This window comes from Excalfactoria chinensis, chromosome 7 (genome assembly GCF_039878825.1).
Source record: "Excalfactoria chinensis isolate bCotChi1 chromosome 7, bCotChi1.hap2, whole genome shotgun sequence".
NCBI classification, from domain to species: Eukaryota; Metazoa; Chordata; class Aves; order Galliformes; family Phasianidae; genus Excalfactoria; species Excalfactoria chinensis.
Window position 1 is genome coordinate 13,500,403 of NC_092831.1, and position 27,478 is coordinate 13,527,880.

Genomic DNA, 27,478 nt, shown 5'->3' on the forward strand with positions numbered 1-27,478 from the left:
CTTCTCTGCCCACCCCAGCACCCGCATGCAGCTCAGGACTAAAGGTCTCATACACAGCCCGAGGCACTCCCTCCGTTATCAGTGAGCTCATGCATGAAACTCAGTAAATACTCGTCAGTATCAAAGGTAAAAGCGACAAGCCATGGTACGGGAAGCACAGGGATAGCACCTGCTGGGACGGCAGGCATGGGGTAGGGCCTGGGGAGCAATGGAGGTGCAGAGTCACAGAGGGGGTGATGTGGGGTGCACCACATACCCGACAAGGGTTTTAGAGTGCTGTCAGCTGGACTGGGGCAGGCAGCAATAAGATTTCAAACCAGAAGAGGGCTAATAAAGGTTTTAATTGCACAGAAAAAAAAAACCAAACCAACTATCTACACATTGTTTAAAAAGCAGGGGGAGAGGAACAAGAGCGAAATCTGTAAAGAATGAGAGGAACAGGTCTGCTAAAACACAGAGAAAAGTGCTGCTCCACATCAACAGTGTAAAGAATCAGAAGTCAGGCTGCAGCAGGCAGACACCAACCCCAGCATGGGGTGGCTCTGCAGCAAGTCCTCAGCTGCACATCCCTGGGCACCCCAGTAACACCCAGCAGGGCTGAGGTCCCATATTCCTTTAGCTCTCTTTGGCAGGCGGTTACAGGGAGAGTTAGCTCCATGAAAAGAAAACAGTTGGGTTCTTCCCGGTCTCCTCAGCTCCTCCATCACTGAAGAACACAAATCCCCACATGCCTGGTGCCAGGGTGAACTGCAGCAATGCTGACCGCTACAGGCAGCGTGCTGGACACATACCCCAGTCACTGTGCTGCACAGGATGGGAGGGAAGGTGAGCAGGCATTGATCATCAGTGCTGAGCAGAAGTGAAAGGTGATGGTGCAGTCACAAGCTTCAGAGCCCTGCTCCTCGTGAAGCAGCTGCAGTCAGTCCTTGCTCTGCACAGGCTCCGGTCCATTGACACGAGCGTTCTCACATCTATCAGAGTCAGAGGAGCAAACCTGGATCAAATCATCGCAGCCATACAATGCAGGGAGAGAGGAAAGGCAAGATGGCAGTTCCTTGGGTTTGTGTGCTGAATCATGCTTGGACTACTAAGCTAATCAGCTAAGCTGATCCTGGAGTGGGTCAATGTTTAACCACAACTCCGCAGAGCTGAGGAAAAGCCAAAGAAGGGTTTGTAACATGTCAGACTTGTCACTACTGCACACAGTCTGCCCTGATCCATCCCCACTCCGCACCAAAGAACCCTATGCCCTGGCAGCCAAGTGCCTGCACAAACAGCTGCTGTTGTGCTACGGGCCGGGAGCATTTGCAGGGCTCTAAAGTTATTTCCTCTCTGGAGCAGCCCGTGCCAGAAGCCTGCACACATTAGGGGACGGCCACTGAGCTTCCCTACCAACCTACAAGCCAGGAGAAGCTATCTGAGTGTTCTGCTGCGCCAGGAAGGTCTGAGCACAGAGGGCCGCTCACCCCCATGGACACCCCCCATCCCCTCTCCACTGCTCAGCAGCAGCAAGGAAGAGGCTCTGCAGCCCCTGCTGCCAGGGTGACATGCCACCAAGCCACCACGTGCCAAAGAAAAGCTTGAAGTAATTCACAGATGTTTGCAAATTCTTTCCTGGCTACAATAATAAACAAGAACTTTGTTTTCACGGAACGTGGACTGCTGGGTTGAAGCATCAGCTTTCTCACCTCATTGCAAGCAAAAAGGGGTTTTAAACAAAAGTTAGAGCACTGGGAATTTGGGCAATGTTTGCTTTTATTATAAATTAAACGGAGCACAGTGCCTTCAAAACAGTCCTGAGAGCTGACTGCTGATCCTGCACAACACCATTAGTTATGTACAGCACTAGCATAGGATGCAACTGGGGGAAACATCTGCCCCCCCCGGATGGAGCAGTTCATCACTTCCCCAGGTGTCGGAGCGATGGGTTCAAAGGACACCTCATACCTCACCTCCTCTTCCCATCGCCCAGAATCCTACCAAAATCAGGACCGACAATAGAAAAGTATAATGCTCTGTAATAAATTAACATATACGCCGCTTCGGCTGCTGCATCTCACAAGGTTGTGGTTACATTCACTCCTCCCTTGGGAACCACAAAGATGTCACCCTGGCCGTGCCCAATGGGCTCACCCTACGCAGGGACCAGGAGGGCCCAGAGGGGCTGTCACTGCTGCACCTCACTGCTGCACATAGAGGGGAGGAGAACCACTGAGCCCTGTAACAGCCCATTGGGACGAGCCCCGGTACTGAAGTGCCCACAAAAAGAGGTGTCAGTTGTGCACAGATGGTTCTGCCTGCTTCGCTTCAGCTGATTTATTCCTGAGAAACTCCTAACAATAAGTTTAAAAAAAACAAAACAAACCCAGAAACTACCTCAATAGCAAAGGAAAAAAAAGAAAAGAGGGTATTTTGTGTGGTATTCTTTTAAAAAAAGGAAGTCTTTCACCTCTAAAACTCAAGCTGCACAAACCAGAACTAGAGGCCAAAACAAGAGCAACTACTCTGCTTAATAGCAACAGTTTCTCTGAAGTAAGTAAATGCCAGCAAAAGGAAACATCTGCCCCTGCTAAATAAGTGCGAAGGTGCTAAAAAAATTAAGTCAATAGGCGTGTTTTCTTTTTTCTCCCTGCTGAAACAAGCCATTAAATGAGTATCTTGGAGCTAGCTCCATCAAACATGCTCCCAAACTGCTCTGTTAGCACTGAACACAAGCTTTCTGAAAGCTTTCCACCTGCTTTAGTCACGCAGCTGGAGCACCCTGCACTGCTCAGTGAGAACAGCCACAGAGCTGCAGTGAAATCCCTCCTTCTGCACCTGGGATGAGGGAAGGCCAAAGAAAGACCACGGTTCAAGCAAAGAGGGGCAAGCAAGGTGCTGCAGGCCCTGCCTTCTTCCCATCAATCCCATTTCACCATGACTCACGGCTGCACAGAACGAGGCATTATGAAAAAGCAGCCGTGGTTCAGCTCCTCTTTTCCACCTGCTCCAGGTGTCACCTACCCCAGCAGCTTGGGTCAGTTACATCAAAGCAAGCCCTAAGCAACGCAACTTCAGCAAGGAACACCGCACACCTCTCTTCTCCAAACTTACACAACAATGTAGTGAAGAAAACGCAATCAGTAATACTCAAATAAATCACATGTATAATCTCACCGCTAAAAGGAAGATGACAGTGAACGGCACCAAAGAGACAGAGCTGCCACCAGGTATGCAATACATTCCACGGCACCGAGAGTTTGCTTCCTGGAACTGCAACGTCACCAGCAGAGAGCTTACAAACCCACCAGTGTCACAATGCATCAGCTCAGCCGCTGCGCAGCGAGGTGACCGCTGAGTGCAGTCGGTGAGCCGGGCTTCCAGTGAAAATCACCAACACAACACACGCCAGCTTACAGAATCTATTGCTTAAACTGGGTTTGGAGAAGGAAAAAAGAAAGAAAACCCAAAGGAAAAAGAGCCGAGTGATATGTCAATCTTCCCCACTCACACCTGGTTGGTGAATGGGCTTTTTTGAAGTCGAGTCTCTTTTTGCACAATTTCTCCTTTTCCATCAGTCTGTGAGCAGCTGTAGTCTTGTGGCTTTGATGCAACTCGTTAAGGCTCCATGCTGACAAAACTGTTTGAGGAACAATCAAAACTTCACCACAGGAGGATCGCTCCGGGATGTCAAGGTTGACGAGTGTATTTCGGGCCGAGGACTTGCACAGATGGTTCTGCAAAACACGAGCATTCTACCATTTGTCCGTTGCTTTGGCCCTGAGCTGTTGGTTACTCCCGCACATCCGGCACAAGTTCAGGATCTTCCGTGCTCCTCAAGAGGTACGAGGTGTTGGACTCCTCACAGCGGCTGGCGGATCGATCTGCCTACTTCCATGCTAAGTGGCTGTGCATTTTTTTCTGTTTCTAGTAATTCGTCGAAGATATCCCTAGAACACAAGGGAAGAGCAGAGCGAAACTTACATACAGGAAGCAACTGTTATGTGAGACAGCCCTGAGGGAATCAGCAACTGGATTTAATCCACAAAGCTCGAGGAGAAAGGTGTCTTATCTGGTATTTCTCAAAGGCTCCTTGAATCCCTGAGCATTTTCTTTTCATTTCTTACAATGAATAAGACCACCGGGAAGCCCCAGAGAACAGTAACAACAGTTCAAGTAAGTCCGGGCTAGTAATAGGATCTGAAGGAACACAAGACACATTCTGCAGAGATAAAGTAGTATCTTTTACTACAGCGACCAGTAAAGACAGAAAAAGGGAACAAAGTGAGTTACAGAAGCCCTTCATCGGTTGTGCTCCTGATAAAGTATTACTTCCATCTGCAAATCTCATCTTGCTCACGTCCTGAGATGACCACAGCTGCAACAACACAACCACTAGCAGCACGGGTAAGGGCACTTATAAATCTTACAGCAAGTAAGGACAAAATCCAAACTCCATCATGATTCTTGGTGCAAATAATGAACAGCTGAGACACCACATTCAGCTTTTTGAAAGATGATTTAATGGACCTTCTTAAATACTATACACCAGTGACATATAATAACAGTGAACCCACTGCACCTGAATTTGTCATTCCTGTATAAAATTCTGACTGTAATTTCTTCTGACCCATGTATAGAGACTCTTCTCATTGCATCAAAGCAGAAGAACAGATCTGCTATCACAGACAGTACCAGAATGCCCTAAGCCACTTACTTGTGCATGTAGAAGAAGATGTAGCCACTTCGGTCTCTATCACACTGAACAGTGGTTTCTAGAGTTCTAGACACCTCCAGGTCATTGTAGGTGAACCAGGACTGCTTCTTGATATCATAGACATCGCTGATATAGTGACCTTGAAAACACAGGATGCACTTTTCATGCTGCAGTTCAGCCAGCAAGCTGGTTAGCAGGATGCCTTGCCCCAACAGCCTACATCAGATTTACAATGCTAAAACATCCCTAAGACCCTGAATGCTCTGCCTTTGCTGGTCAGTGAGCTGGTGATAAGCACCAGCAATGCCATCCCACAGCCAGCACTGCACCCAAAGGCCTCAGTTAGGCACAATGACACCCCTACCCTGCTTCACTGCCAGCAATCCACAATTAAAGAGCTGCTTTATTTTTTGTCTGCTCTGGCTGACCAAACTCCTCCTCTCTACAAATAACCCTGATATGGTCATTTTGTCTCTCAGGTTTTCAGTCTCAATGAGATGAAGAATAGAACACGGTGTCTTTTACCTGAAGATGATGTGCTTCCGATGTGGCTGACAATGCTGATGAGGCGATAGGAGTGAGGCAGCTCTCCTGTCTGAAAACAAGGTCCAATTAAAGAGTTTAAGTATTCACTTTTGTCCCATGTAACCTATGGGCAAGATGATTTATACCTGAGATATGGGCTTTGGCTACTGTGTTTAAAGCTGCAAAAGGATTACAGCAACAGACACCCTGACTCACAGCTATGCAAGAGTCCTTTAAGAAGCAGGGAAAAAGCTCCTGACTTTCATTTGATCTTTGAGCAAGCCAACAAAATAAAAGATACAAATGCAAAGCAGCCACTCTGACCTGAGAACAGATGCTGACATGAGCTCTACTCTGCAAAGTTCCCTAAACAACCACTTCCTATGCAGCTTCCACTGATGTCAGAATCAATCCACCAAATAAACACAGATAAGCAAAGAGGGAACAGCACATTTACTTCTGAAATATTAAAGCTTTATGCTTGATAACAATACACAGATTTAATAGCTAATAGCAGATACGGGGCTCAGACTCTCACCCTGTACCTGTAATGTCAGCAGACAATGCCCTCTTTGCATGCAAGAGACGTGGCTCTGTCTGTTCACTGAATAAAAACCTGAATGATGGAGACTGGCTTTTGGTCACTGCTACTTGAAATTCTCAGAGCAGGAAACTGGACTGATGCAGTTCACTGGCAATGCTTTAAATTGCAATGCTTGGTTTAAGAAAATTTGGTGAAGAATTGCAAGAAAATAAGAACTATTCAAGTTCAGTTGTAAGTCTTAACCTTTGCCACTTTACACAGCCTTCCTCCAGAAGGGAGGCACAGGCGACTGTCCCAACACCATTGCACTGAGTCTGGAACTCCATCCCCTGCAACACTGCCCATATAAAATTACTGTTTCCTTTTCATCATTATTCGTACCTTAGAGAAGCTCAGAGGGGTCTCTCTGCAGCTACTTTTTTCTTTCAATAACACAACAGAACAGACCCCTTATTGTTGATGTATTTTTCTATCTTCTCCCTTTTTATCAGAAAGGAACTCTTTAAAGCTACCTAACACTGTGCCGATGGCAAAGAAGGGGCTGTATTTCTCAGTTAACACTTGGAATCATAGATCACACCTCAGCGTTTCTTTTCAGCTCTTCTGCTTCAGTTTCCGAGTACTCCATGTCAAGCACATCCTCATTCCCAGAGTCCTCATCAGAACCAACACTGTCCAGGAGAGAGCTGTTAAACTCTAAACAGCACAGAAACAACAACACTGCATGAGAATCCAAGCAGGAAAACACCCGGTTCATTCCAGAGCATGAAGCCAGACCCAATCCTGAGAGCAGCAAGGCCAGCTGGGTCAGGGAACTGCAAGCCGGGCAAGGAGAAGCTATGAATTACAGTTTTAAACTATAAGCTGCATTAACAAAGTACATTTTTCAGTTTAAACTGGCACCCAATTGCTGCTGCTGGCAGCAGGCATCTTTTCATTGTTTTCAGCGGTAAGAAGGGCTGCTCACCACAGGAACTTCCAGTTTGCTTGGCTGAGCAGAATGCAGGCAGCGCTCTGCAAAGAGCCGGAAGGCACCGCAGCTCCCTGTACACACTGTTCCTAACTTCCTGGGATTCTGCAGCCACCCGGCTAATGCGAGGGTTTGTACAGTGCTCATTAGGAGAAGTGGCCGTGCTTTCAACAGCTGAATGAAAGCAGCTGTGAAGCGCAGGGTGGGTGAGGAGCTGTGATGAACAGGACACTGCTCAGCATGGACTGTTGTTTTTTTGGAGAAGGACATCGGTACTTATTGCTCCTCAGAAGCAGGTAAGTTCATCTGGTCATCACTGAAGGCCTTTCAAGGTGCCCAAGCATCTAAGAGCACCTTACCACAACGCTTCGTTACTATTCCCACTCCCTTCTTAGAGTAGGAATTTCCTCTCTGTTATGCTTTGCCCTGCCAGGTTTCATGCAATCACTCGCATGCCAGCCCCACACAGATGTTAAGCAGCACCTGAGACTCACGATAGTCTGCAATTGGGCAGGACAGACCCTATGTTGGATTTCCCCCTTCATTCCCCAAGAGTCGTACCTTGCAGCAGGGTCTGTCTGCCCTCCCCTCTGTGTCACACAGATAGGGTACTTATTTTCTTGGGCAAAGCCAGTGCATTTTAACACACATTAAAACACCACTGGAAACTTTGATGGTCCTTAAATTGCAACTACAGCCAGGTTGGCTTCTAGGAACACAAAATTCCATGCTCCATTCTGCTATATACATACATATATATGCACATATCTTACTGAAAACTTAAAAGAATCAAATAGGTCATTTATTATTATTATTATATATATTTAAGTTTTCCTGCCATTTGCTTCCATAACTGAGAACAAGAAACCTGAGCAAAGCCAACTACAATTAAGCACACATCAAAAGGGCCTGAAATCCCAGCTGTCTTACAGTCAGGAGCTGCACTCATACACACAGGTCTATTTTTCTTCAAAAGCAACATACTGGAAAAAGTTAAAGAAGATTCACCTTGTAGACTTAATTCCGTAGCTCGTTTAAGGTCATCATCCTCTTTTTGTTCTCGTGCCTCCTGATGGGAAGAGAACAAAACTTAGCTCATTGAGACAGTTTGCTGTTTAAAATTCTTGTGGTGCCCAATGTTCTGTGTAACAGGTGTAATTCACAAAGGCAGGATGCAAAAAAGAGCCTGTCGACAAATCCTTCCTATTTTCTTGGATAGCATCATGCTCCTGTTCCTCCCAGCACTCTCAAAAGCTCAGAGCAACAGCTACAGTAACACTTACTGTGCTGGCTTCTTAATTCAGTCCTTGAATGCCTCCTGTGCACCTGAATGCAAAGCCCTAACTACGTATTTCAAACCAAGGTAACCGCACTTTTGTGCCAGGTTCATTAGAATAGCAGATTTTCACTTCAGAATCAGAGCAGAGCAACACTCAAAAGGCAGTTTTACGTTATTAACATGAGGCCTTTTATCTCACTTGTTCTAAAGCATTTAAGGATCTTCAGTGAACTACTCAGTGGTACTGAATCAAAGCTACATCTGGCGTGGAACATACCAACAAGCACCTTATAATGAGGAATGGGAGAGAAAATCCAAGAGCCACGGAAACATCAGATCTCACAAGGAAAACCACGACAGCTCTAGCAATAACAGAGAGCATACAAGGGTTATCTATTTAAAGACAGACCAGGCAAAGTGTTTGCTTCTTTCCCAGGGGCAGTTAAACATGTAGAAAACAGTTACAGGACTTGTAAATCAAGTGAAATACAGATTGTTAGCATACAATCCAAGGTCCCACTTTCCCTTTGATTCCTGGCAGAATGTGCCGCAGGGCTTCCAGGCGATAAGGAGGGAAGCTAGGAGTGAGACTGTGTTACGTGACAGCTAGAGAGACTTTGGTTTATCACTGTGTTTATATAATGCCACAGCTCTATGTATAAATATAAACAGAGAGCTTGGAGAAATCTGAACGTCTGTGATATGGTACATACATGTACCCAGAGTACATACAAAACTATGCCTAAATCTACCCAGTGCTGGGAGAGGAGCTAGAACATCAGGTTCTCTCAAAAACAGGGCAGAATCCCCTTTCAGTTGCTGTGTGAACACAAGGTTTTCTTCAGCCATCAGCTTTCCAGTGCTGGGGAATGTAACTCGAGGGAGCAAATTACTTCTTACTTGTTCTTGAAGGCTCTGAGCCAGTGCTTGCTGAAGTTCTTGCTCTTCCCTCTCTCTCTCCATATCATACTGCTGCAGCCAGTCAACCTCTCCCTGGGAGCCTTCCGGAGTTTTGTTTTCCTTATTCTCATCAAAATCTTTAGTTATCTCAGTGAAATTGGCAGGACCTGAAAGATCAGAAAGTACAGTTACGCTTTTCTGGGTCTCCTGTTTGCAACCGCAATCCTTGCAGCACAGTGACATCTATTGACAAGGAGACCTCGGCCATAAAAAAATAACAAAACACAAACGTCAACAGTTTGAAAAAGCTCCAGAAAGGAGAGCCTTGTCATTTTAAGTGGTGTGAGATGAATCATTTGATTAATCCCTGAGCCGACCCCCTTCTTTTATGCTTACTCAAACAGCAACTTCAACTAAAAGGAAGATGTCACACACCACTAGGTTCCTACAGCCACAAAGCTGACACTTGAATTGCTCTAGAAGTAACCAAGGATTAAAAAAGAGAGGTTTGCATTGCATATTATAACTCAAGAGTACTACAAGCAAAGCTACGCTTAAAGTCTAAGTCATCTTTAAGTCATCTCAAGCACTCTTTCAATTTGTCAGCTTTTACTTCAGGTAAGAGTTCAACCTTATGAACAACTACACCTAAAGAAGTGCAAGAAGATTAAGACTTCACAATTGAACTTGAAGGCAAACAGAGTATCACAAGTCAGGTTTTTGGTTTAATTTTTTGTTTTAACACCATTTCTGGAATGAATGCTCACATTCAACCACCGCACACATCTCGTTTAGTTGCAAAACACTTTCATTCTCCCTTTTGCTTGCAGGTGAAGAAATTAGGACCTGCTCCAACAGCCATCATGCAGCAACATGTGAAACTTGAGAGTTCTGCCCTATGCAGACTTCAACATCTGCTCATTAGTTATTGGCAAGGATTACACAAGGCAGAGTCTTACCAGCTATGACCTCTTAAATGTAAGACCACGAGAACCAGAACTATAATCCATCAGTCTAATCCTCTTAGGATGAACAACAAAACAGAATTTATTACATGATCTTTGAAGATTTCTACTGTAAGAAATCTTTGATTTAATTTCAGGATCTTGTAGCAGAAGAAACATCTGTTTTACTTAAACTTGCCAGGGTCCTACCCTCTGGTTTGTTTGTTTGTTCTTAAAGCACCGCAAACAATTCAATGTTTATAAGAAATAAGATTACTAACGATAAAAAAGACTGGATTAAGTTAAATCTTTAATGTTTAGAATCATTTTGTTTGATAAAGCAAAGCATTCTTTGCCTTTGAGCTCCCTCCGAGCAGAACGCAGGGCTGTGAACTCATTAGGTGTTATATTCAGCTGCCATAACTGCTAACTTGAAACACACAGATACACATCTTATTTGAATGCCAAACCATATGGTTTGAATAGTACTCGTGCTTTTGACCATACGCAAATACAGAAAGCCCAATTCAATGCTAAGTGTTTAACTGAACTCTTAATCAGAAAATACAGACATCTATTAAACACACTTCCTGCTTAAACACCACAGCCTCCAAATAATTGCATTACACCTTTCAAGGACAACTTAAAGAGACATTTCTGTGGCCAGGCTCTCACAGTTGCCTTTCACAACCATAGTTATGAAGTATGTGCAGCTGAGCACAAGCAAGGCTGACCACACAGCTGGTTTTCTTAAGAGACCAACCAACCTCCAACATGAAAGCTGTCAAGAACTGACCAGTGAAACAAACTTGATTTTCTCCAACTATTTTTGTTAACGCTTAACCTCCTCACTCTGAGAGAAGGAATAGATGTTGTTTTCCTGATTCTTTTCCAGGTTAGTGGCATTAAACATTTGTGTGAAAGCATGTAGCACATGAACACTTAATTCTCCTTCAGCTGCGAGACAGTTTCCCCACAAGGAGATCAAAGAGTCTTCCTGTACTTAACCGTGTTTCTGGGTCAGAGGCCATGCTTTGCATACTGAGTCTCCCAGGCTCACTACTCTCATTAGAAAGAAAAAACAGAGATGGAGTTATATTGATTAGCAACTAGCAAATAAAATAACTGCATTAATGAAAGCATTCTGGTCTCACACAATGCAGACATCACTCTTATACCTCAGCATTATCAGTGTCGCTACCACGCTGCCCAGGCTGCAGCAGCTGCCGAGATGCAACCACTTGCTGATTACAGAGGATTAGGGCCCAGACACTGCCAAAGCTTCATAATTTGAATTGTCTGGTAAGGCAGGGAGTGAAAGTGTGCGGTAATCGGGAAACAAAAAGATGGCGATGAACTCTGAAGACAACCTATCTTTATCACGGCAGTGACTGACATGTAAGAAAATATACTTTGCCATTTCAACGAATTACAAGCTTTACATACTGGGAAACTGTGAGAAAACTGAGAAATTCAGACAGTTTCAGCAGTGTGCTCCCGTCTGGCTTTTGCCCTCCAATATTACCAGCCTGCTGCTATCAATAACTTGCTTTAGTTCATCACAGCACAATTAAGATGGTTACTTTGCCTTACCTGATTCTAACGGTGCTTTGGGTTTCTCTGTCTCCATCGTTTCCAGGTTTTCGGGCAGTTCTTGAATTTCATCATCTCCAAACCCGGTGTCTGGGCTGCTTGTGGGCTTATCCTCATCGTGGCTCAGAGACAGGGAAGCTTCCCTTTTGCTAATCTCTAAGACAGCTGCTAGCAGCTCATCTTCGCTCATCCCATCAAAACCAGCATTGCCCAGCTCAGGTTTATCACCCTCCATTTTACTCCTTTTTGAACTCTAGAGATGAACGGAGTTATGATTAAATACTTGAATGAACAGGTATACAACACCAGCTTTACGCTTTCATATAGATTTATTATTAGTATTAACCCCAGGATGTGGGAACTTGGCTCTGTCAACATTAAACAGGAAGTTCTGTGAGTCTCAATGGAGACCCATCCTTTTTGTAGCTACATTCACTCAAGGAACAATATTTAAGTGTCAACTACAACCAGTTTTTACAGGCCCTGTAGATTAATACAGCCAAGGCAACTCTTCCCCTCTCCTTCAACACCTTTGGGTGCTGATAAATCACAGCAAGCCTCTGGCAAGTCAGTGCTGAAACCCTGAGGGCACAAGTAGCAAAACTGTGAGTTTATTAACGCAGCAGGATGAAACAGCACCTGAATGGAGCTTGAAGAAAGGATGGAAGAACAGGAACTGAAATCAGGCTGCTATGAAGTGGAATTAAGATGAGGTCTGGTAGCGCAGGTTTGCCATAAGAAATCATGGGAGGTAAAGGACACAACACAGTGCTCAGCAAGTCAAGAAAAGAGTTAATCAGGAAAAGTGGGGAAACATCCTTTATGAAGAACAAAATGGCTTTAAACCGAGAGAAAGGAAAAAAACCTCCTGACCTGACTTTTTCCATTGTTATGTTATTCTTGTAGTTATTTTCCTAAGACAGACGCTCATGGACTCCAAAGCTACACTGATTTGTAACCAGTGTAGGCATTTCCATCATTCTGATACCAACTGTTTTATCAGGAGGCTATCCTCTACGCCTACACATTTAAACAGCTACACTGCTTACCGTATTTGTGGGTATGTATATCTTTGTGTTTGTATATTGCATCACAAACCACGGCTTTCTAATGTTTATTTATGAATTCATCCAGGTCTTACTCCAAACTGCATCTGGATGCAACTCAGAACTTTGTTAAAATGAACAAGAATCCATCTCACTGCTGCTTTTTTACTTACATACAATAAGCTTTGGATGAGTAAGACTGATTCTACTGAGCAAACTCCCTGCATTAAAACTGGCTTATCAAACAAGATTAGCAAATGAATTACCAAACTGAATTGCTTGTTGAGTCATCAGTGCCTCCAACAATCAGAATGGGTAGATTTTAGTCTTTTTCCTCCCATTTTATTTGTGCACTGAATAGGAAAATCAGAGTACCTGCTACTCTAAGCTTTCTGATTCCCCTTTGCACCTGTAGACTACTACTGTCAAAACTGGTTGAGCTCTTCAAGCAAACTCTAGTTCCAGAGACTCTGACAAGAGCCACCACTAATTCAGCAGTTGGACTTTAAAGACTTGGCAACAACAGTGTATTATTTGAATACAACTTCCCCATTAGAATTTATTTGCATAGATTTTATGCAGCTTAGGCTTCAATTCAAGCTGCTTTAAAGAAATGTATTTGAAAAGTACTTAAAAATACCACTTCACCTGCAGAGCCAGAGATCACAGCTTTGCCCTTGTTGGCTAGGTAACTGGTATTTGCACCTAGAGCCCAACGTCATGTATCTCAGCTGCTCTTCTACATGGCGGGACTGCTTTAGTGCAGTGCCATGCATGGGACACACGAGCCCCTAACACAAATGCACTGAGAAACATCCTGATAGCAGCGATGCCATGCTAAGAACCAGGACCAGGTCCTCCCAGGACAACGTGGTTAACAATAGCAGATGGCTGCTTAGGTCTGTGGTGCTCAAAGCACCAAGCAGCTCATATGGAATCATCTCCACCACTGCCTCTTACCCACAACAGGCTGGAAAGCCTCCCATTAATTTTCTATTCAAATTAATAGGCTTTATTCCCACCGTCTTCGCACGCACAGGGTTGTGATGGAGATTACCTACACTTCCTCACAAACAAAATTTGAAGAAGAATCATTTAAGGCACTTTGGAAAGAGGTTCTCTTTACAGAAGGAGCACTTCAAAGAGAAGCCAGTTTAATTTCCCCACCCACAGCCACCACAGATGTGCTATGCAAGACAGCAGTGGCTCCTTCTGCTTCTGAGAGCAAGCTTTTTTCTGCTTACTCCCAAAGCAAACCATTCTGTCACTTAATATCCTGAACATCAGGAAGTTTTCCCTAAAGTATAATCTAAAAATTACTGTCTGCAATTTTAGTCTATTGCTTCCATCCACCAAGGCCAAGAAAAACAGCCCGAGTGCTTCCATTCATTGCCTTCCCTTCCTTGAAGATACACACTCTGTTCAGGTTTTCCCTTCCACTAAAGGACTCAAGTCCATTCAACCACTCTTTCCTCCAAAACCTTTCTTTCCAAATTGTCGGACCATTCACGTTTCACTCCACTTGCTTCTTTCCAACTAATCTCTAACTCATTTCAGTGCTAGATCCAGCATTCCAGCCACAGCTCAATGCTGAGGAAAAAACAAAGGCTGATTTCACTTAACCCGCAGGCTATGCCCCCCTTATATATTTACCTTTTCAGTCATCCTAATATTGTGACCAACTGTTGCCCCTTACTCCTTTCTGAAGGCCCACTGTTTTCCCAGCTGTTCTCATCCTGCATTCACAGCCAGTCAGCCCTGCTAACATTAGTGCCTTCAGCCTGCTTATACTGAACCACCCCTCCTATTTTTAGGCAGTTTCTCAGATCATTCTAACTGTACTTCTGAGCTCCGGCACACTTGTAGTCCTTCCCAGCTCTGTCTTCTGGAAATTCAATACTCATTTGTTAAATATCACATGGATCAGGATCCTCTTGTTAGATGAGAAACTGCAGGTATCCACCTCTTTGCATGTTTTTATTCAGCCACAAGAACTTCTCTCAACTATTTTGTCTCGCCCAATGCGTACTAGCTCTAATTTAATCAAGGGCTTTGCTGCATGATTTTATTATTGACAGCCCATTACAATTCTGTATGGAAAAGTCATTAGTGAAAGCTGCCCAAAGGACCAGCAAAACTGCCAAGCAGCTGGTATACACACCCCCGCAAGTGCAGTTACAACACAATTACCTCTGTTCCCAGTGGGAACCCAAGACAATTGTAGAGAGGTCAATTAGCTGGCATGGCAAAACACACCCGTTTAGCATCACAGCGCTAATTAGGAGAGAAAACATCTTACATCAATTTCATTATGCTAAGAAAAACACAGGCAAGCCACAAGTACATACAGCTCCTTTGCATACACAAGTTTGTACTATTTTTTCCCCCCCTTCCTTACCTTTTCTGGCTCTTCTTGCAGCTGTTGCTGATCTCTACTCTGTATGTTGCACAACCTTTGGCTATTGGCAACGGAGCGTTTCAGGGGCTCATCGTCGCTGTCTGAATCCACATAGAGTGCTGCAGAGCTCTTTGATTTAAAAGTATACTTCCTGTAAATTAAAAACACAGCTATAGAACTTCAAAGCACTGTGCAAATCTGTTTCATAGTAATCACTGAATAACTGCTTACAGCAGATTTTCAGGCTGTGGGGAGATACAATTTAGGGAACAAGCTGCAACTGTTGAAAACAGAAATTTACCAACATAGCAGGCAATAAATAAACACTTCATAGCTTATTTACCCCACAGCCTACCAAGTGTTGCTTTTCTCTTTCACAAGACACCTGTTACAAGATATAGCACAATCACTACAGAATTTCACAAGCCAAGAGCTTGCACTTCATCGCACAGCAATCCCGGACAGCATTCATTTGAGACAAGGCCATAATAACACATAGAATTCAACAGAAACCATTTACTTGACTCCTGAAGTTTACTAAGCTGGACGCAAGACTTCTCACATCAATACTAGGATATACCCACATCAGTACCAGGATATCAAGTTGCAAGTCTGCATAATTTTTTGTTTTCTCATTTGCTGTGAACTGGGATAAATCCTTGTTTCTTTAGAGCAGAAGACGAGAGACTTTGAGTCTGAGATACGTGCTCAATTAGGAAATTTGTTCTACATGCATTCCACAGTGTGAAACTCACCAATGCAATTTCACATTTCCCACTATGTCAAAAACTGGCCTCTCAGGATGGCCATAATCACGCCCTCTCACCTTTACAAACAAGCTCAAGGAGCCAACCACCTGTTCTCTAACCTCAATGCAGCTCCATAAATAAAAACAGGGAAAAAAGGAGTCAGACTGAAGAATTAGAAAACATGTTGCTTCTTATATGCGTGGTTTGCACCAATGAATGCAAGGCAGTTTAAAATACCTGGCACTGACCCATCACCTGCACAAACAAAATGCAGTTGTCATTGAACTTCCTTCATGAAAAAATCCCTCTTTGCTCGCTTTTGAGTTCCCAAAGGTTCTCAAGAGAAACACTAACAGGACTGTGTCAATTAGGCAGATGGTAACATTAACATTTCTTTCAGCTAACACTTCACACCAATAAAGCCCAGATATGAAAAAACAGTACCTAAGACAACTTCCACAACAGATAGCAAAGAGAAAGAACTATGCGGTTCCAAAGTGTCTTAAAAGCTATGCCATGAAATGCCGGGCCAAGAGCATTTCAAAACTTTCACTCACCTACAAGGTGTAGAAGTGCTTACAGTACAGGAATTCACCATTTGGGAGGCTTTCAGTGGACGGGAGCTATTAAAAAAGCAAAGTATTTATCGCAGCAGTTAGTCTTTAAAACAATATATGTTTACATGTCTGCTGTGCATGCAAATCCATGTTCAAAGCAGCAAGTAGAATACCATTATGTGCTCGCTAATTGCTTGTTTTTAGAGTAAGAACTCCACGATGCCATAAATACACAACAGCAGTTCAAAACCAGATGTAATCCTTTAAATTTGATTCACTTCTTAGCAATGCACCCTTAGGGACAAGCTCTCAAATCAAAGGCGTTGGACTCCCACGTCAAGGGAACTCTTTCCTCTTTCCCTGATTCCCACCAACACTTGAGTTCCTGCTCCCAAACCACAGTCTTGCTGCTGTCTGGATTAGCTGGTTTTCTGGCACGTCCCACATCTCCATTTCTCCTCTAGATCTTCTAAGCAAATCTCCTGCTCCACTTGATCCTTTCATGGACTCCTTGAAGACCATTGCTACCACTACAACCATCTAACACACGGTTACCAACACAGGAGCCATTTCCATCATTCTCCTCAAACCAAGGCTACTTCTCCCCAGCTTCATCACCCTTTCACTGTCTGGGTTAATCAGAATGGTTTTAACAATTACCAAAAAAAACAAACACTGAAAAGCTATTTAAAATATCCTTTAAAGCATGTCTGCTTATAAGCATAAAAAAAGCTTAAGCTTTTCATTATGTTTAGCAGGTAAAGATTTCTACTCTTAAAGCAAACCTCGAGGTAAACCTCAAACTCCTCTAAGCATCCAGCAAAAGACCACATGCTGTATTGCTGTACACAGATACCAGATGTATCCTATCTCACTGCATTTACAGCATGTCAGAAGGCAATGCAAGGCAAGAGACCTAAGGGTTTTTTGTTCCTTATTTTGACACATTTGTGTGACTTCTGGTACATTTAATCTCTGTGTCTCAGGACAAGCAGCTGTACCAAAATAACTGCCTCGGGGAAAAAAGAAGAGTATTTTCAACACATGAAGGCCTCAGATACTGTAGTAGCACAGTAAAGACAACGAAAAATGAATGACATTGTGAAGTGTGCACGTGGAAATTAACAGAAAAAGGAATGATGTCACACCTTCTCAGCAGAATTAATCATGCTGCAAACAAACAGAAACCTAGATGTTGTACCAAGAGGCAAGATTAAATATCTTGCACCTGAGGCTGCATAATTTTGATGGTTCTTTATGCAGACGTCAGATAGAGTAGATCTGACAACCTCACTGTGGGTACATAACACAGCATGGGCAGAAACTAGGCTGTACACTTACATTGCAGAATGGGCACTCCAGCCCAGCGTCAGTGGCAGCCTGGTGCTTTCTGTACAGTGTGAAAGCAGAGTTAAGTATCTTGGAATAACCACCTGCTGCCCAACTTTATGATTGAGAGACAATGCTACATTGAAGCTGTATCGTTTCAGATGAAGAATCAGGACCCTAAAAAATAGGAGAGAAATACAAAATTGCAACATTAATCTCAAGATACAAGTTAGAAAAGCTATTAAAAATCCGAGTGGTTCTGTTTACAAAAAGTGCATTCATGTGCTTTAAAACAGATCATCGCTTGGGAGAGAAAGAGAAGCGTTACCTCTTTCTTATCTAGTAAGAGATGGCATAATCACTCTCCCATCCACCTCCCAACTCCATACAAGGTGCAGAATGCAGGCTTTTTCTGCTTTGATCTGCACCACCTTGCTCCTCAGGCAGGCAGAAGCAAGCAGCTCTTACCAAACACATTATTCCTGCTACATGGTGACAGGCATAGGAAACAAATGGAATATTGTTGTTCAGCACACCACAATGATCACGTATTACTTGTAGATCTTTGACAGAGAGCACACAGCTTCCCAGAGTCGAAGAGGAGCTGTGCCCAGTGGAAGACATACTCATTTTATCTGTCATAACACTTCTTTAGAAGAGCTTTTCATCAGAACAATATTAAGAGCTTGAAAAAGCTTCCTTGCACTGAGCCTTCTCCCTTACGCTGTACTTTGTACCAGCTACTACTTAGATCAGGCAGCGGCATCAACACTTACACTGTCCTAATAGACAAATATTTTGACAAAGGTTTTGCAGCATTGTGACAGTACCTAAACTAGTTAAGAAAAACACAAGCTATGATTTTAGCAGAACATCAAGTTACCACGTTCTGTACAAGCTTGCACCACAGGACAAGGACAGTGGCCAGATAAAGGCATCCAACATTCTCTTTTAGCTTTACATCCCATCAGAAAATGATCCCTACCACCAAGTAATGAACTGAACCTCACCACAAGGTCTAAAACTATTGAGCATGCCATTAACCCTCAAAGTGTTTGCATTCTTCCTTGAAGCACCATGCTTACTGAGAGAGAAACCAAGGATCAGCACAGAAGAAAAGCAAAACCCTCCATGTGATTTCTGATAAGAACATCCCCAGCTCAGTCTTGCACATTGATCAACCGAGCACTCAATATTAAATGCACAGAACCTGTTTACTGTTCATAACTCTCTCCTGAGAATCCAATAAAAGGGGAAAATTCAGACCTCCCTGTGTAGTGACAGAGGAAGGAAGAAGTGTTGCAAAGGGTACTCAGAACATACAAGGTTTTCAGAAGGACACTGAAGAACAGTGTGAAGAAATTACTACTACATGTGGATCTTCCTCACATGCTGGCCACCATACATGATGTCCTATCCCATTATTACAGATTTCATCCTTGAGGAGCTTCTGCATGCACTTTTGGGGATGTGTTTCCAGGAAAGAAAGAAACAGATGTCAGCAATTACCTGGGAAGCCGATTGAATTTGTGTGTGACAACAGCAGACTTTCCATTGCATTTCTCACAGGAATACTCTATTTCCTCCGCCTGTGATAAAACAGAACAAAGACTAGTGGAACAAATGATGCACCATGCAGTTTTCAACAGAAAGGACATCTCTTTTGGTTGTCATAAAAGCTCCTGAAGAGAGCAGATATACTAAAAGTCATATTAATCTTCAACGTGATCTGGCAAGAGGGCACCCAATAGCAGCACGGGTAGCAAAACTTAGAATTTGACAACGTATCTGCTAATGCAAGAATGATGAACAATATTTTCCTTCCAAGTCTGCTGTTTATTTATGTATACGAACTACGTACCCGAAAGAAGAGGTCAAGGGAATCCTGGATTGACCGAGATGGAAACAATTTCTTTCTTCGAGGAAGGTCAATGGAGAGGTCATTAAACTGTTCCCGTTTGGTGACTGTTTCACCACACCTAGAAAAAAAATGTGCTTATGTAAGCCTGATAAAAAATAAAACTATCAACAATTTATGTTTTTCAGGTTAAAGCAGCCTCCTGGAAAATATGTGCATCGTGCTCTATTTTATCCATATCAGAATGAGATTGTTTCATGCTTATGATAAAGGTGAGTTTGAGGATTTTAACTTCGATGCTTCAGTAACTTTAAACAAACCAAACCAAAAACATACTGCTAACTTATTTCTATTTACAGCGTGCAGATGAAGTCACAGAAAACACAAGCTCTTCCTAACGAGAAAAGCTCGGAAGCACACTTACGTTTTACAGATGATAGAATGCTGAACCTCAAACTCTAAGTTACTGATAACCGGGCAAGTATAAACTTTGGTAGCTGAAAGATCATCAGAAGCCCGTCCAGGTGAGCTATCATCATTAGGGACTGGTTCACTCTTCCAAGTTTTGTTCAGCTTTTCCATGTCCTCTTTCAGCTGGTCCAGACACTGGCTCAAGAACTCATGCGCATCCTAGAAACAGGGCAATCTCAACAAAATCGTTTTCTAAAACTCCAATCATTATCTCTCACAGGTGGGTGAGGGAAGTTACATTTCTATCCATTACATTCAGCAACAATAAGGCAGTTTAAATCTAGCAGAGGGCAGGCAACATAATTCAATCAAAAGCTCAACTTGCTGCCAAATGGAGACGAAGCCTGACAGGAGTTCAACGCAGTCCAAACAACAGACAACACACACAATTGGTTCTAGACCATACGATACTTACATTCTGCATATACCCAGAGAATCTCTCTGCAGTAGCCGAGATGGCACTTTTCACCTTCTTGAGCAACTCCTTCTTCAACTCAGGGCTGCTGACATCCTTTTTTGCTAGGAGATGGGCAAAGCGTCTGCAGAAGTCAATGCAATGAGACATTGAGTGGCTGTCCAGGACTTCAGACAAATGCGATAAAACACATGGCATCTTATTTGAAGGGTTTCTACAAGGTTTTACCCTGTGATAAGCAGCGTGGGAGTTTAGTATGAAAATACTTCAAGAAATGGAAAATAACCTTTCATATTTCAAGTATGTGGGATTCTAATTTGAGATCACCCACTGGAACAGGAGCCAAACGAAAACATCCAGACTCTTCTAAGGTAAAGAGAAGAGCCCTATAAGGCTCTAATAGCTTATTTCTTATTTTTCTTCACAAAAAGTGCGTTTTACCTGATAAGTGCATTGAGCGGAATTTTTTTCCATGGGATACCCTGCTTGAGCAAATCGTTAGCAAAGGACTGGATTGAAAACAAGGACTGTAGAATGGCATTCATATAGCAGGTGTTGCCTAAGTTAGAAAACCTGAAAAACAGAGAATTAAGCATAGTGTGTACATAAATGTATCAACGCGCCCATGTGAAACAGCACTGATACCACGTAGGATCATCCATCACCCCAGGTAGCCCACATGTAGGGTGAATCATGGAAACACTGTCAAAGGAATGTCAATTATCTGATTTATGCATGCTAGATAAAGAAAATTAAACCTACCCCTGTAATTGCTGCTGAGGGTGGGTGGAAAGGGGCACTCGGGGTTTGTTCCACCCGGTGTAATCTTGATTAGATCTCATTTTTTTAACAGAAAGAGGGGCAGGTTGAGAAAGAAATCCCAGGCTCCTTTTGGTTGAAGTAGTCTGGCTGGATACGCTAGACCTAAAAATCATAAAAGAATAAGAAGTGTAGGATTCCTATTGCTCTGCCTTAAATGGTAACACTTCAGGTCACCACAACTGTATCACCACAGAGGACAAAGACTAGCAAAGTCACAGGAGACAACTAGCACCTAACATGATGACAGAGGTACAAAAAAGCAAACTGCTGTCCAGAGCAGTTGGTTAAATTTCCCTACATCTACAGGGCTGTATGAAGCATCACTTGAACCAACTACACTTCAGGTATCAACTAGATCAGTCGTTTACGATGACTATAAAAGAGTGATCTTAGAAAGTCCATTTGTTTAAAGCAGTGCCAGAGTTGAGAGGTATTAGCAGAGCGTTAGTAGATGGGATTTTAAGCTATCCACATTTTATGCATAAAAGCTGTGTACCACGCGATAAACACACAGGAAACAGAAGATCCTAATTCCTAGGAAAGGACTGTCATTTACAGCTCAGGGTAGTGAATCAGTCCTACCTGTCCAGGGTGGAACTGCTAGTGGAGTGCTCTTTTGATGAGGACCTACTACCATAAAAGGACGATGACTGCAGCGGTAAAACACCTTTAGAAAAAGAAATAGAGAGGTAGGTCACCTTGTTTCACATAACTCAGATGTTTACATGAGACGCTAATGATTTCAAATTACTGAGCCAAAAGGTTTCAAAACTCTTAAAAAAATTATCCTCCAGATACATTAGAGAAAGTGTTAAAGCAAGTATCTCAAAAGTACTACCACAAATATTGGTAACACGTACACAAAAAGACCCTGGGTTTTTAATTGAACTACATACCATAAACACAGAATTGCAAGGGGAGGAAGGGACACTCAAGAGCACATCCAGATTCCCTGCTAAAAGCAGGTTCCCTACAATAGGTCTCACTGGTAGGCATCTGTGTAGGTCTTGAGTATATTCACAGAAGGAGACTCCACAATCCCCATTACATCCATACTGAAACATATGATACTTAGAAGTAACTATCACTAACCACTTTAACTATCTGATAGACAATTAACACCGTCTTTTGTTCAAATATACAAGATTCACAATACAGAAAGGCCACTGTATTTCCAACATAGTATTCTCAAATTCAATGTAAATATACAGAAATTGAAACAGTTTTCCATCCCTCTTCAAATTAGAAACTAAATTACTACACACTCAGGGCAAAATATGATTGTTTCATTGTAGTAAAATCATTACGATATGATTTCAGAATCAGAATTAAAGTCCTGAGATTATAATGTGCCTCAGAAGGGCACCACATAAAAAACATGCTCTTAAGACTCAAAAAACCAAACAAACAGCCACATCTGTTATGGTCATTCACAGCATAGTTTAGACACTCATTCACTATCCAACCTATTTCCGAGCTTAAAGCATTTGTAGCCACGCAGCTTTCAAAGATGTAGCCATACGTAGGAAAGGAAGCTTGCAATGCTGTTACCCGAACTTACAGTCACACACAGACAGATTTCACCTTTGAATCTATAATACAAACCCAGTTTTCATTCACAGAAACATCCACCCTACTTGTCTCCCCTCTAATATGTTTGTGCCATCAGTCACACTTAAAAAGGAATCCATTCAGCAACATTCCCCATCAAGGCAGGAGCTTCGATACATTCTTTTTTGTGTGGAAAGATTCAGTATTGAGAAGTAAAATCAACAAAGTGGGGTGCTTAGTAGCTTATGTACATTCTGTCCATACTACAGTGTTTCCTGTAAACCTTTGTTACATGCACCAGCATCCAACAGAAAACTCTGCTACAAACAGAACAGAAATTCTGGTCCCAAAGAGTTCCCTCTGCAACTTCTGGGATAGAGGTAGGGAAGTAAAAGCAACCAATACAGACTCTGAGTACAAAAATCTACCACAATTTGCATGGGCATTAATGGCACGGAACAGTTTTGAAGATAAACAAGAAAGAGGGTGAAATCCTGAGATGTTTATAGGACACCCCTCCCAAAGGGAAGGGAAACTGGGAACAAAGCACGAAGCTGCTTGTTGAACTTTCAAACAGGCAGATACACTCGCTGGCCTCAACTGTCAAGTACAGGGGTCAGGGTCACACTAATCAGCAGTGAAAGATAAGCTCGAGTAGGCTCTGAAAGCAAAAGAAAGATGCCTATGTCTTAGATACTGCTCTGTAGGAAGTAGGAATGTTGGTGGCACAGAGAAAGCAAACCAGGAAAACAACCCCTGAAACAACTTCCTAAGCTAACAACAGAGAAAATAACAGGTACCATCAGGGTTTACTTTTATTTTTACCTGACGTTCTAGTTTCCTCCTCTTGCTTCAGTTTTAACTGTTTCTCTCTGCTACTGTTTAAGTATTTCCATGCTGGATCACTCATGGCAGTATTATTCCTGTAGATATACAAAAAGTCAAAGATGTTACAGAAGAGACAGGATAGTCCTGGTTGACATTCATGAATTGTTTTAAAGCATTCATGTCAAGTAATAGAGGTGTTAGGTCTAGTGAACAGCTAAGTTTTACTCACAAGTTTAACCAATTATTTAAACAAGACTTTTTACTTATGATTAAATGCAACTGCACACATAGGCTGTATTTTCCAAGTAACAATTTATGAGATTTGTCTTAGGAACACTCCAAATAAATTCAAGAAAGAAGCTACCTATAGCTACGCAGCTGTACAGGGGACAATTCAGACTGAGCTTATAAAAGATGGCACAAATTTTGCATGGCCTCCTGCAAACCAGCAGCTAGATCAAGTTGTATTTCCCCCATTAACTCTGTAGGCAAGCCTCATTTCAAGCACTCAGTGTGTTCAGAAATCAACTAGCAGCTGGCCTGTACTACGTTGCCAACACAGGAAACACCCAGAATTTTCTTCAAAAAAAGAACCTAACTTTACAAATGCACAGAGTTTAGATAAGAAAGGAGAAACAACAGTTACTTACGTTGAAGAATCATTCTCTTTGGGATAATCTTCACTCATTTCTGAACTTGGAGGTTGTGCTCTTTTCCTCTTTTCACTAATGACAGGAAAGAATTTGAAGTGGTCACTCTCCGAAAGGCAAGTAAATGATCCTCATCCAACAGAAGAGCATTTCCCAGTGCTATGTGTGTTTCACCCATCTTCCACTGTTTTCACTTTCATAACATGGCACACAGAGAACATTTTGGTCTGCCCACCTTCTAAGCTGTTCATAAAGCTCAAGTGCCTGTAACCAGCAAGAAGCTGGAAAAGCACATTTTAACATCCTTGTCAAAGTAACAACAAAACCAGAGGAAGAAATAAACTCTTTTTTCTTCTAGGTGCAGCAACTGTACTTGCAGTTCTGTAGAGACCTAAACTTTTACAGTGCCACATGCACAGTTGGAAAGCACCCTTACCGGCTGTCCAGCAAGCCTGTTCTGTGAGGGACCGATGATGCTGGAGATGCTGCAACATTCACCCTGTTGCTCGGTGCTCCAGTTCCACTGGAGCTCTTGATGGATGTCCGAGCTGGGGTGCCCAGTACCTTGCGAAATGGATTTTCATCCTTACTTTCCACAGTCACCCTTTTGGGAGGAGCCTGCAAAAGCAAAACAGAGACAATAAAAACAGTGAAAAACATGACCACCAACCTGAGCTTCCAGTAGCATTTACACCACTGCTTGACTTGCCACAGTGTAGCACCCAAAAGCAGAAAAGTGCCACTTGTGATAGAGCAAGAATTTCACATTCATTAGACTTATCAAACTTCTGACTGTACTGATTGAAGTCATAAGCATGAAACTCCACAGCAGTAACAAATTTCTCATGTTCCAATGACGAGTCAGTTGGGCACTTGTATCTAAACCTCCTTTAAGCACCTTGATATTAAAACACCCAAAGCACAACTCTTAACCACCCTCAGATCAACCCTGGGTGGCATTAAAAGGAAAAAAAAAAGAGTATATAAAAAGCACATGATTAAAACAGTGCCTTGACAGCCTTGGGCTGATGTAACGAAATGAGCTAATAACACGTTGACTAAGGAATGTGTGTCAATTTTACACGTGAAAACTAAACATGCCTTATCTTACCAAGGTGCACACAACCTTAAGAGTTTTTACTGTGAGACTGTCTTCAAGCAAGATTTAAAATCTGTTTTGGGACAATGTCAAAGAATACTTGCCCTCAGGGCTATAAGGATATATTCACAGAGATTACGGTGTAAATTAAAGTTGGTAGATACACCATGGTGGGGGAAAAAGGAAGAACTAAAGTCTTTTGAAGAAAAAGTACTTCTGGGGAGAAGTCTGCAAAATACACACACACACACAATAGCAGAATGGCACAAGTTCAGTAATTCTATTCTGATGCAAAAATTCAGCTGTCAGCTCTTCAGTGTATATATTTGGCTAAAGCGTGCTAAACTCATTAAGACCTGCCCTGATCACAGCTTGCTCAGCTGCCATGTATTTAAGGTGTTCAGTATAAACAAAGATGTTCAAAACTGAGAAGCAAGCCTCAACCATACGCTCTCCTTCAATTGCTGCTTCTCTTTTGCCTGACTGATAGCTCAGCATGAGGAACATACGCCGTCTTCTACAGGCAGATGTTGACCTTCCTAAAGCAAACAGACTATGAGTCTCCTAACAAGCAAGAATCACCATCACCAACCATCCTGTGCACATCTATTACAAGCCCTGGAGATCACAAAGACTTTGGGTGCATAATAAATATTTACAGTGCTATTACAACATGCAATAAGAGAATGAGAGGGGGAAATGAATGAAATAAAATTAGAAAAGAGGAAAAACATGAACAGTTGAACAAACCTGATTCTCTATATAAGAGAATTGCCTATTAGCTTCCTTCTGTGTGGTCCTGCTGCCCAGCACACCTCCAAAGCTGCCAGATCCCTGAGAGGGTTTCCCAGCTGACAGGAAAAGTACACAACGTTTGATTTGATGCTCATTTCACTGACCAGCATTTGTACGTGTAAGATGCTATTTTGAAGTTGGTTTTGGAAGAGACACACCAAATTTCTTGCCAACAGACAATACAACATCCTGAGTGCATGGACATAAGCACATGTTTATGGGTTGCCCTTATACTTGCCATTTACCCAGTGTGAAGTAAAGTTCCTATTGTTAAAACAACCAAAATAAAGCAAGTGGGAAAATAAAAAGGAAAGAGACTATGCAGGTGTGATAAAGACGTGAGTTTTTCGAATACCAATGTACATACAATAGAAACAATTCCTGATTGTTTCATCTCTGCTTATCGTTCAGCATGACAAAGGCACGTTATGAGAAAGGTACACAACAAAAACTGCGTGTCAGAGCACAAATATAACATGCACAGAAAGTAACGTCAGGAGGAAAGGTGGCTAAAGGTGAAAAAAAACACAACAAAACAAAACAACACCACAGTGTTGCACCTTCTCTAAGCTGTCACTGATGTGAATTACAACAAGGGCACTTACCGGTGTGAACCCTGTCTTGATGGACCGCATCCAAATACATCCGCATCTCATTCGCATCTTTAAGCGGTACCTTATCGATGGTCAGGAAGCTGGTATCCTTCAGCGTCAGCATCAGGCAGCACAGCTTTCTGCCATTGGGTCGCAAGGTCACGGACTTAATGTTATGGCTTAACTGAAAACAAAAGAACGACCATCACCATAAACATGCTTTAAAGAGGCCAAAATATAAATTCAGACAAACCACTTCAAATTGAGAGAGAGGGTAAGAGGCACTTACACAGCGATACACCCCCCTGCTCTACTCTCAGCAAACATTAAGCCTCACAGAATGAATGCTATCAGTCACCTGGGAGCTGACATACCCCAAAGGACAGCACTACTATGGCTCAGCAATCCCTGCATTCCTGGTTAAGCTTTCTGAAACTTGCTCTGCCACTGAGTGTGAAGGTTCTAAACCAAAGGAATGAAAACATCCTGCAGTCCCCTTCAGCTGTCTGAAGCTCCCATATCTGGTTCAAAATGTTATTTCCAGACAGGAGAAGTTTAAAAGTCTCGAGTTTTAAGCGTTGCACACAAATTTCTACTCACTTTATAATTCTCTCAGAGGAAAAACAGATTTGACACAGCTCAAAACACTTGGCTGGGTAGCAAATCAGTAAGCTTAGTCCGTGTACAACACTGGAACAATTACGTGGTGTCAGAAGTTTCGAGGTTATGGTCCTGGAGGAGAGCAATTGTAAAGAGTTCCTTCTCTCCAATAATTCTGCTGCGCCACTGTATTACGACATAGACTAACTGCTGCTTCCTGACAAGTCACTCACAAGGAGGTGGAGGTTTTGTGGAAAAGCAACCAG

The 27,478-nt window shown here is 42.7% G+C and overlaps 1 protein-coding gene across 2 annotated transcripts in view; it reads right to left on the reverse strand.

Moving 5' to 3' along the window:
* Nucleotides 1–322: 322 nt before the first annotated feature.
* The window catches only part of USP37 (ubiquitin specific peptidase 37), a 29,455-nt gene continuing 2,299 nt past the window's right edge, over nucleotides 323–27,478 (reverse strand). The window contains exons 3-25 of one of the 2 annotated variants that reach the window (XR_011904363.1): nucleotides 26,625–26,796; nucleotides 25,975–26,075; nucleotides 24,562–24,743; nucleotides 24,126–24,200; nucleotides 23,473–23,570; nucleotides 21,679–21,763; nucleotides 21,037–21,198; nucleotides 20,716–20,847; nucleotides 20,275–20,398; nucleotides 19,813–20,018; nucleotides 19,392–19,509; nucleotides 19,040–19,119; nucleotides 17,543–17,707; nucleotides 16,202–16,267; nucleotides 14,896–15,046; nucleotides 11,452–11,704; nucleotides 8,915–9,081; nucleotides 7,744–7,804; nucleotides 6,346–6,461; nucleotides 5,222–5,291; nucleotides 4,697–4,835; nucleotides 3,157–3,929; nucleotides 323–971 (exon numbers count right to left, since the gene is read on the reverse strand). Coding sequence is in view for 1 of the 2 variants with exons in the window: in XM_072342237.1 (XP_072198338.1) it covers nucleotides 3,842–3,929; nucleotides 4,697–4,835; nucleotides 5,222–5,291; nucleotides 6,346–6,461; nucleotides 7,744–7,804; nucleotides 8,915–9,081; nucleotides 11,452–11,704; nucleotides 14,896–15,046; nucleotides 16,202–16,267; nucleotides 17,543–17,707; nucleotides 19,040–19,119; nucleotides 19,392–19,509; nucleotides 19,813–20,018; nucleotides 20,275–20,398; nucleotides 20,716–20,847; nucleotides 21,037–21,198; nucleotides 21,679–21,763; nucleotides 23,473–23,570; nucleotides 24,126–24,200; nucleotides 24,562–24,743; nucleotides 25,975–26,075; nucleotides 26,625–26,796 (2,811 nt within the window). In the remaining variant the exon portion in view is untranslated. Of the gene's footprint in view, nucleotides 3,930–4,696; nucleotides 4,836–5,221; nucleotides 5,292–6,345; nucleotides 6,462–7,743; nucleotides 7,805–8,914; nucleotides 9,082–11,451; nucleotides 11,705–14,895; nucleotides 15,047–16,201; nucleotides 16,268–17,542; nucleotides 17,708–19,039; nucleotides 19,120–19,391; nucleotides 19,510–19,812; nucleotides 20,019–20,274; nucleotides 20,399–20,715; nucleotides 20,848–21,036; nucleotides 21,199–21,678; nucleotides 21,764–23,472; nucleotides 23,571–24,125; nucleotides 24,201–24,561; nucleotides 24,744–25,974; nucleotides 26,076–26,624; nucleotides 26,797–27,478 lie in introns of both variants that reach the window. The other variant, XM_072342237.1, reaches the window with a different exon arrangement.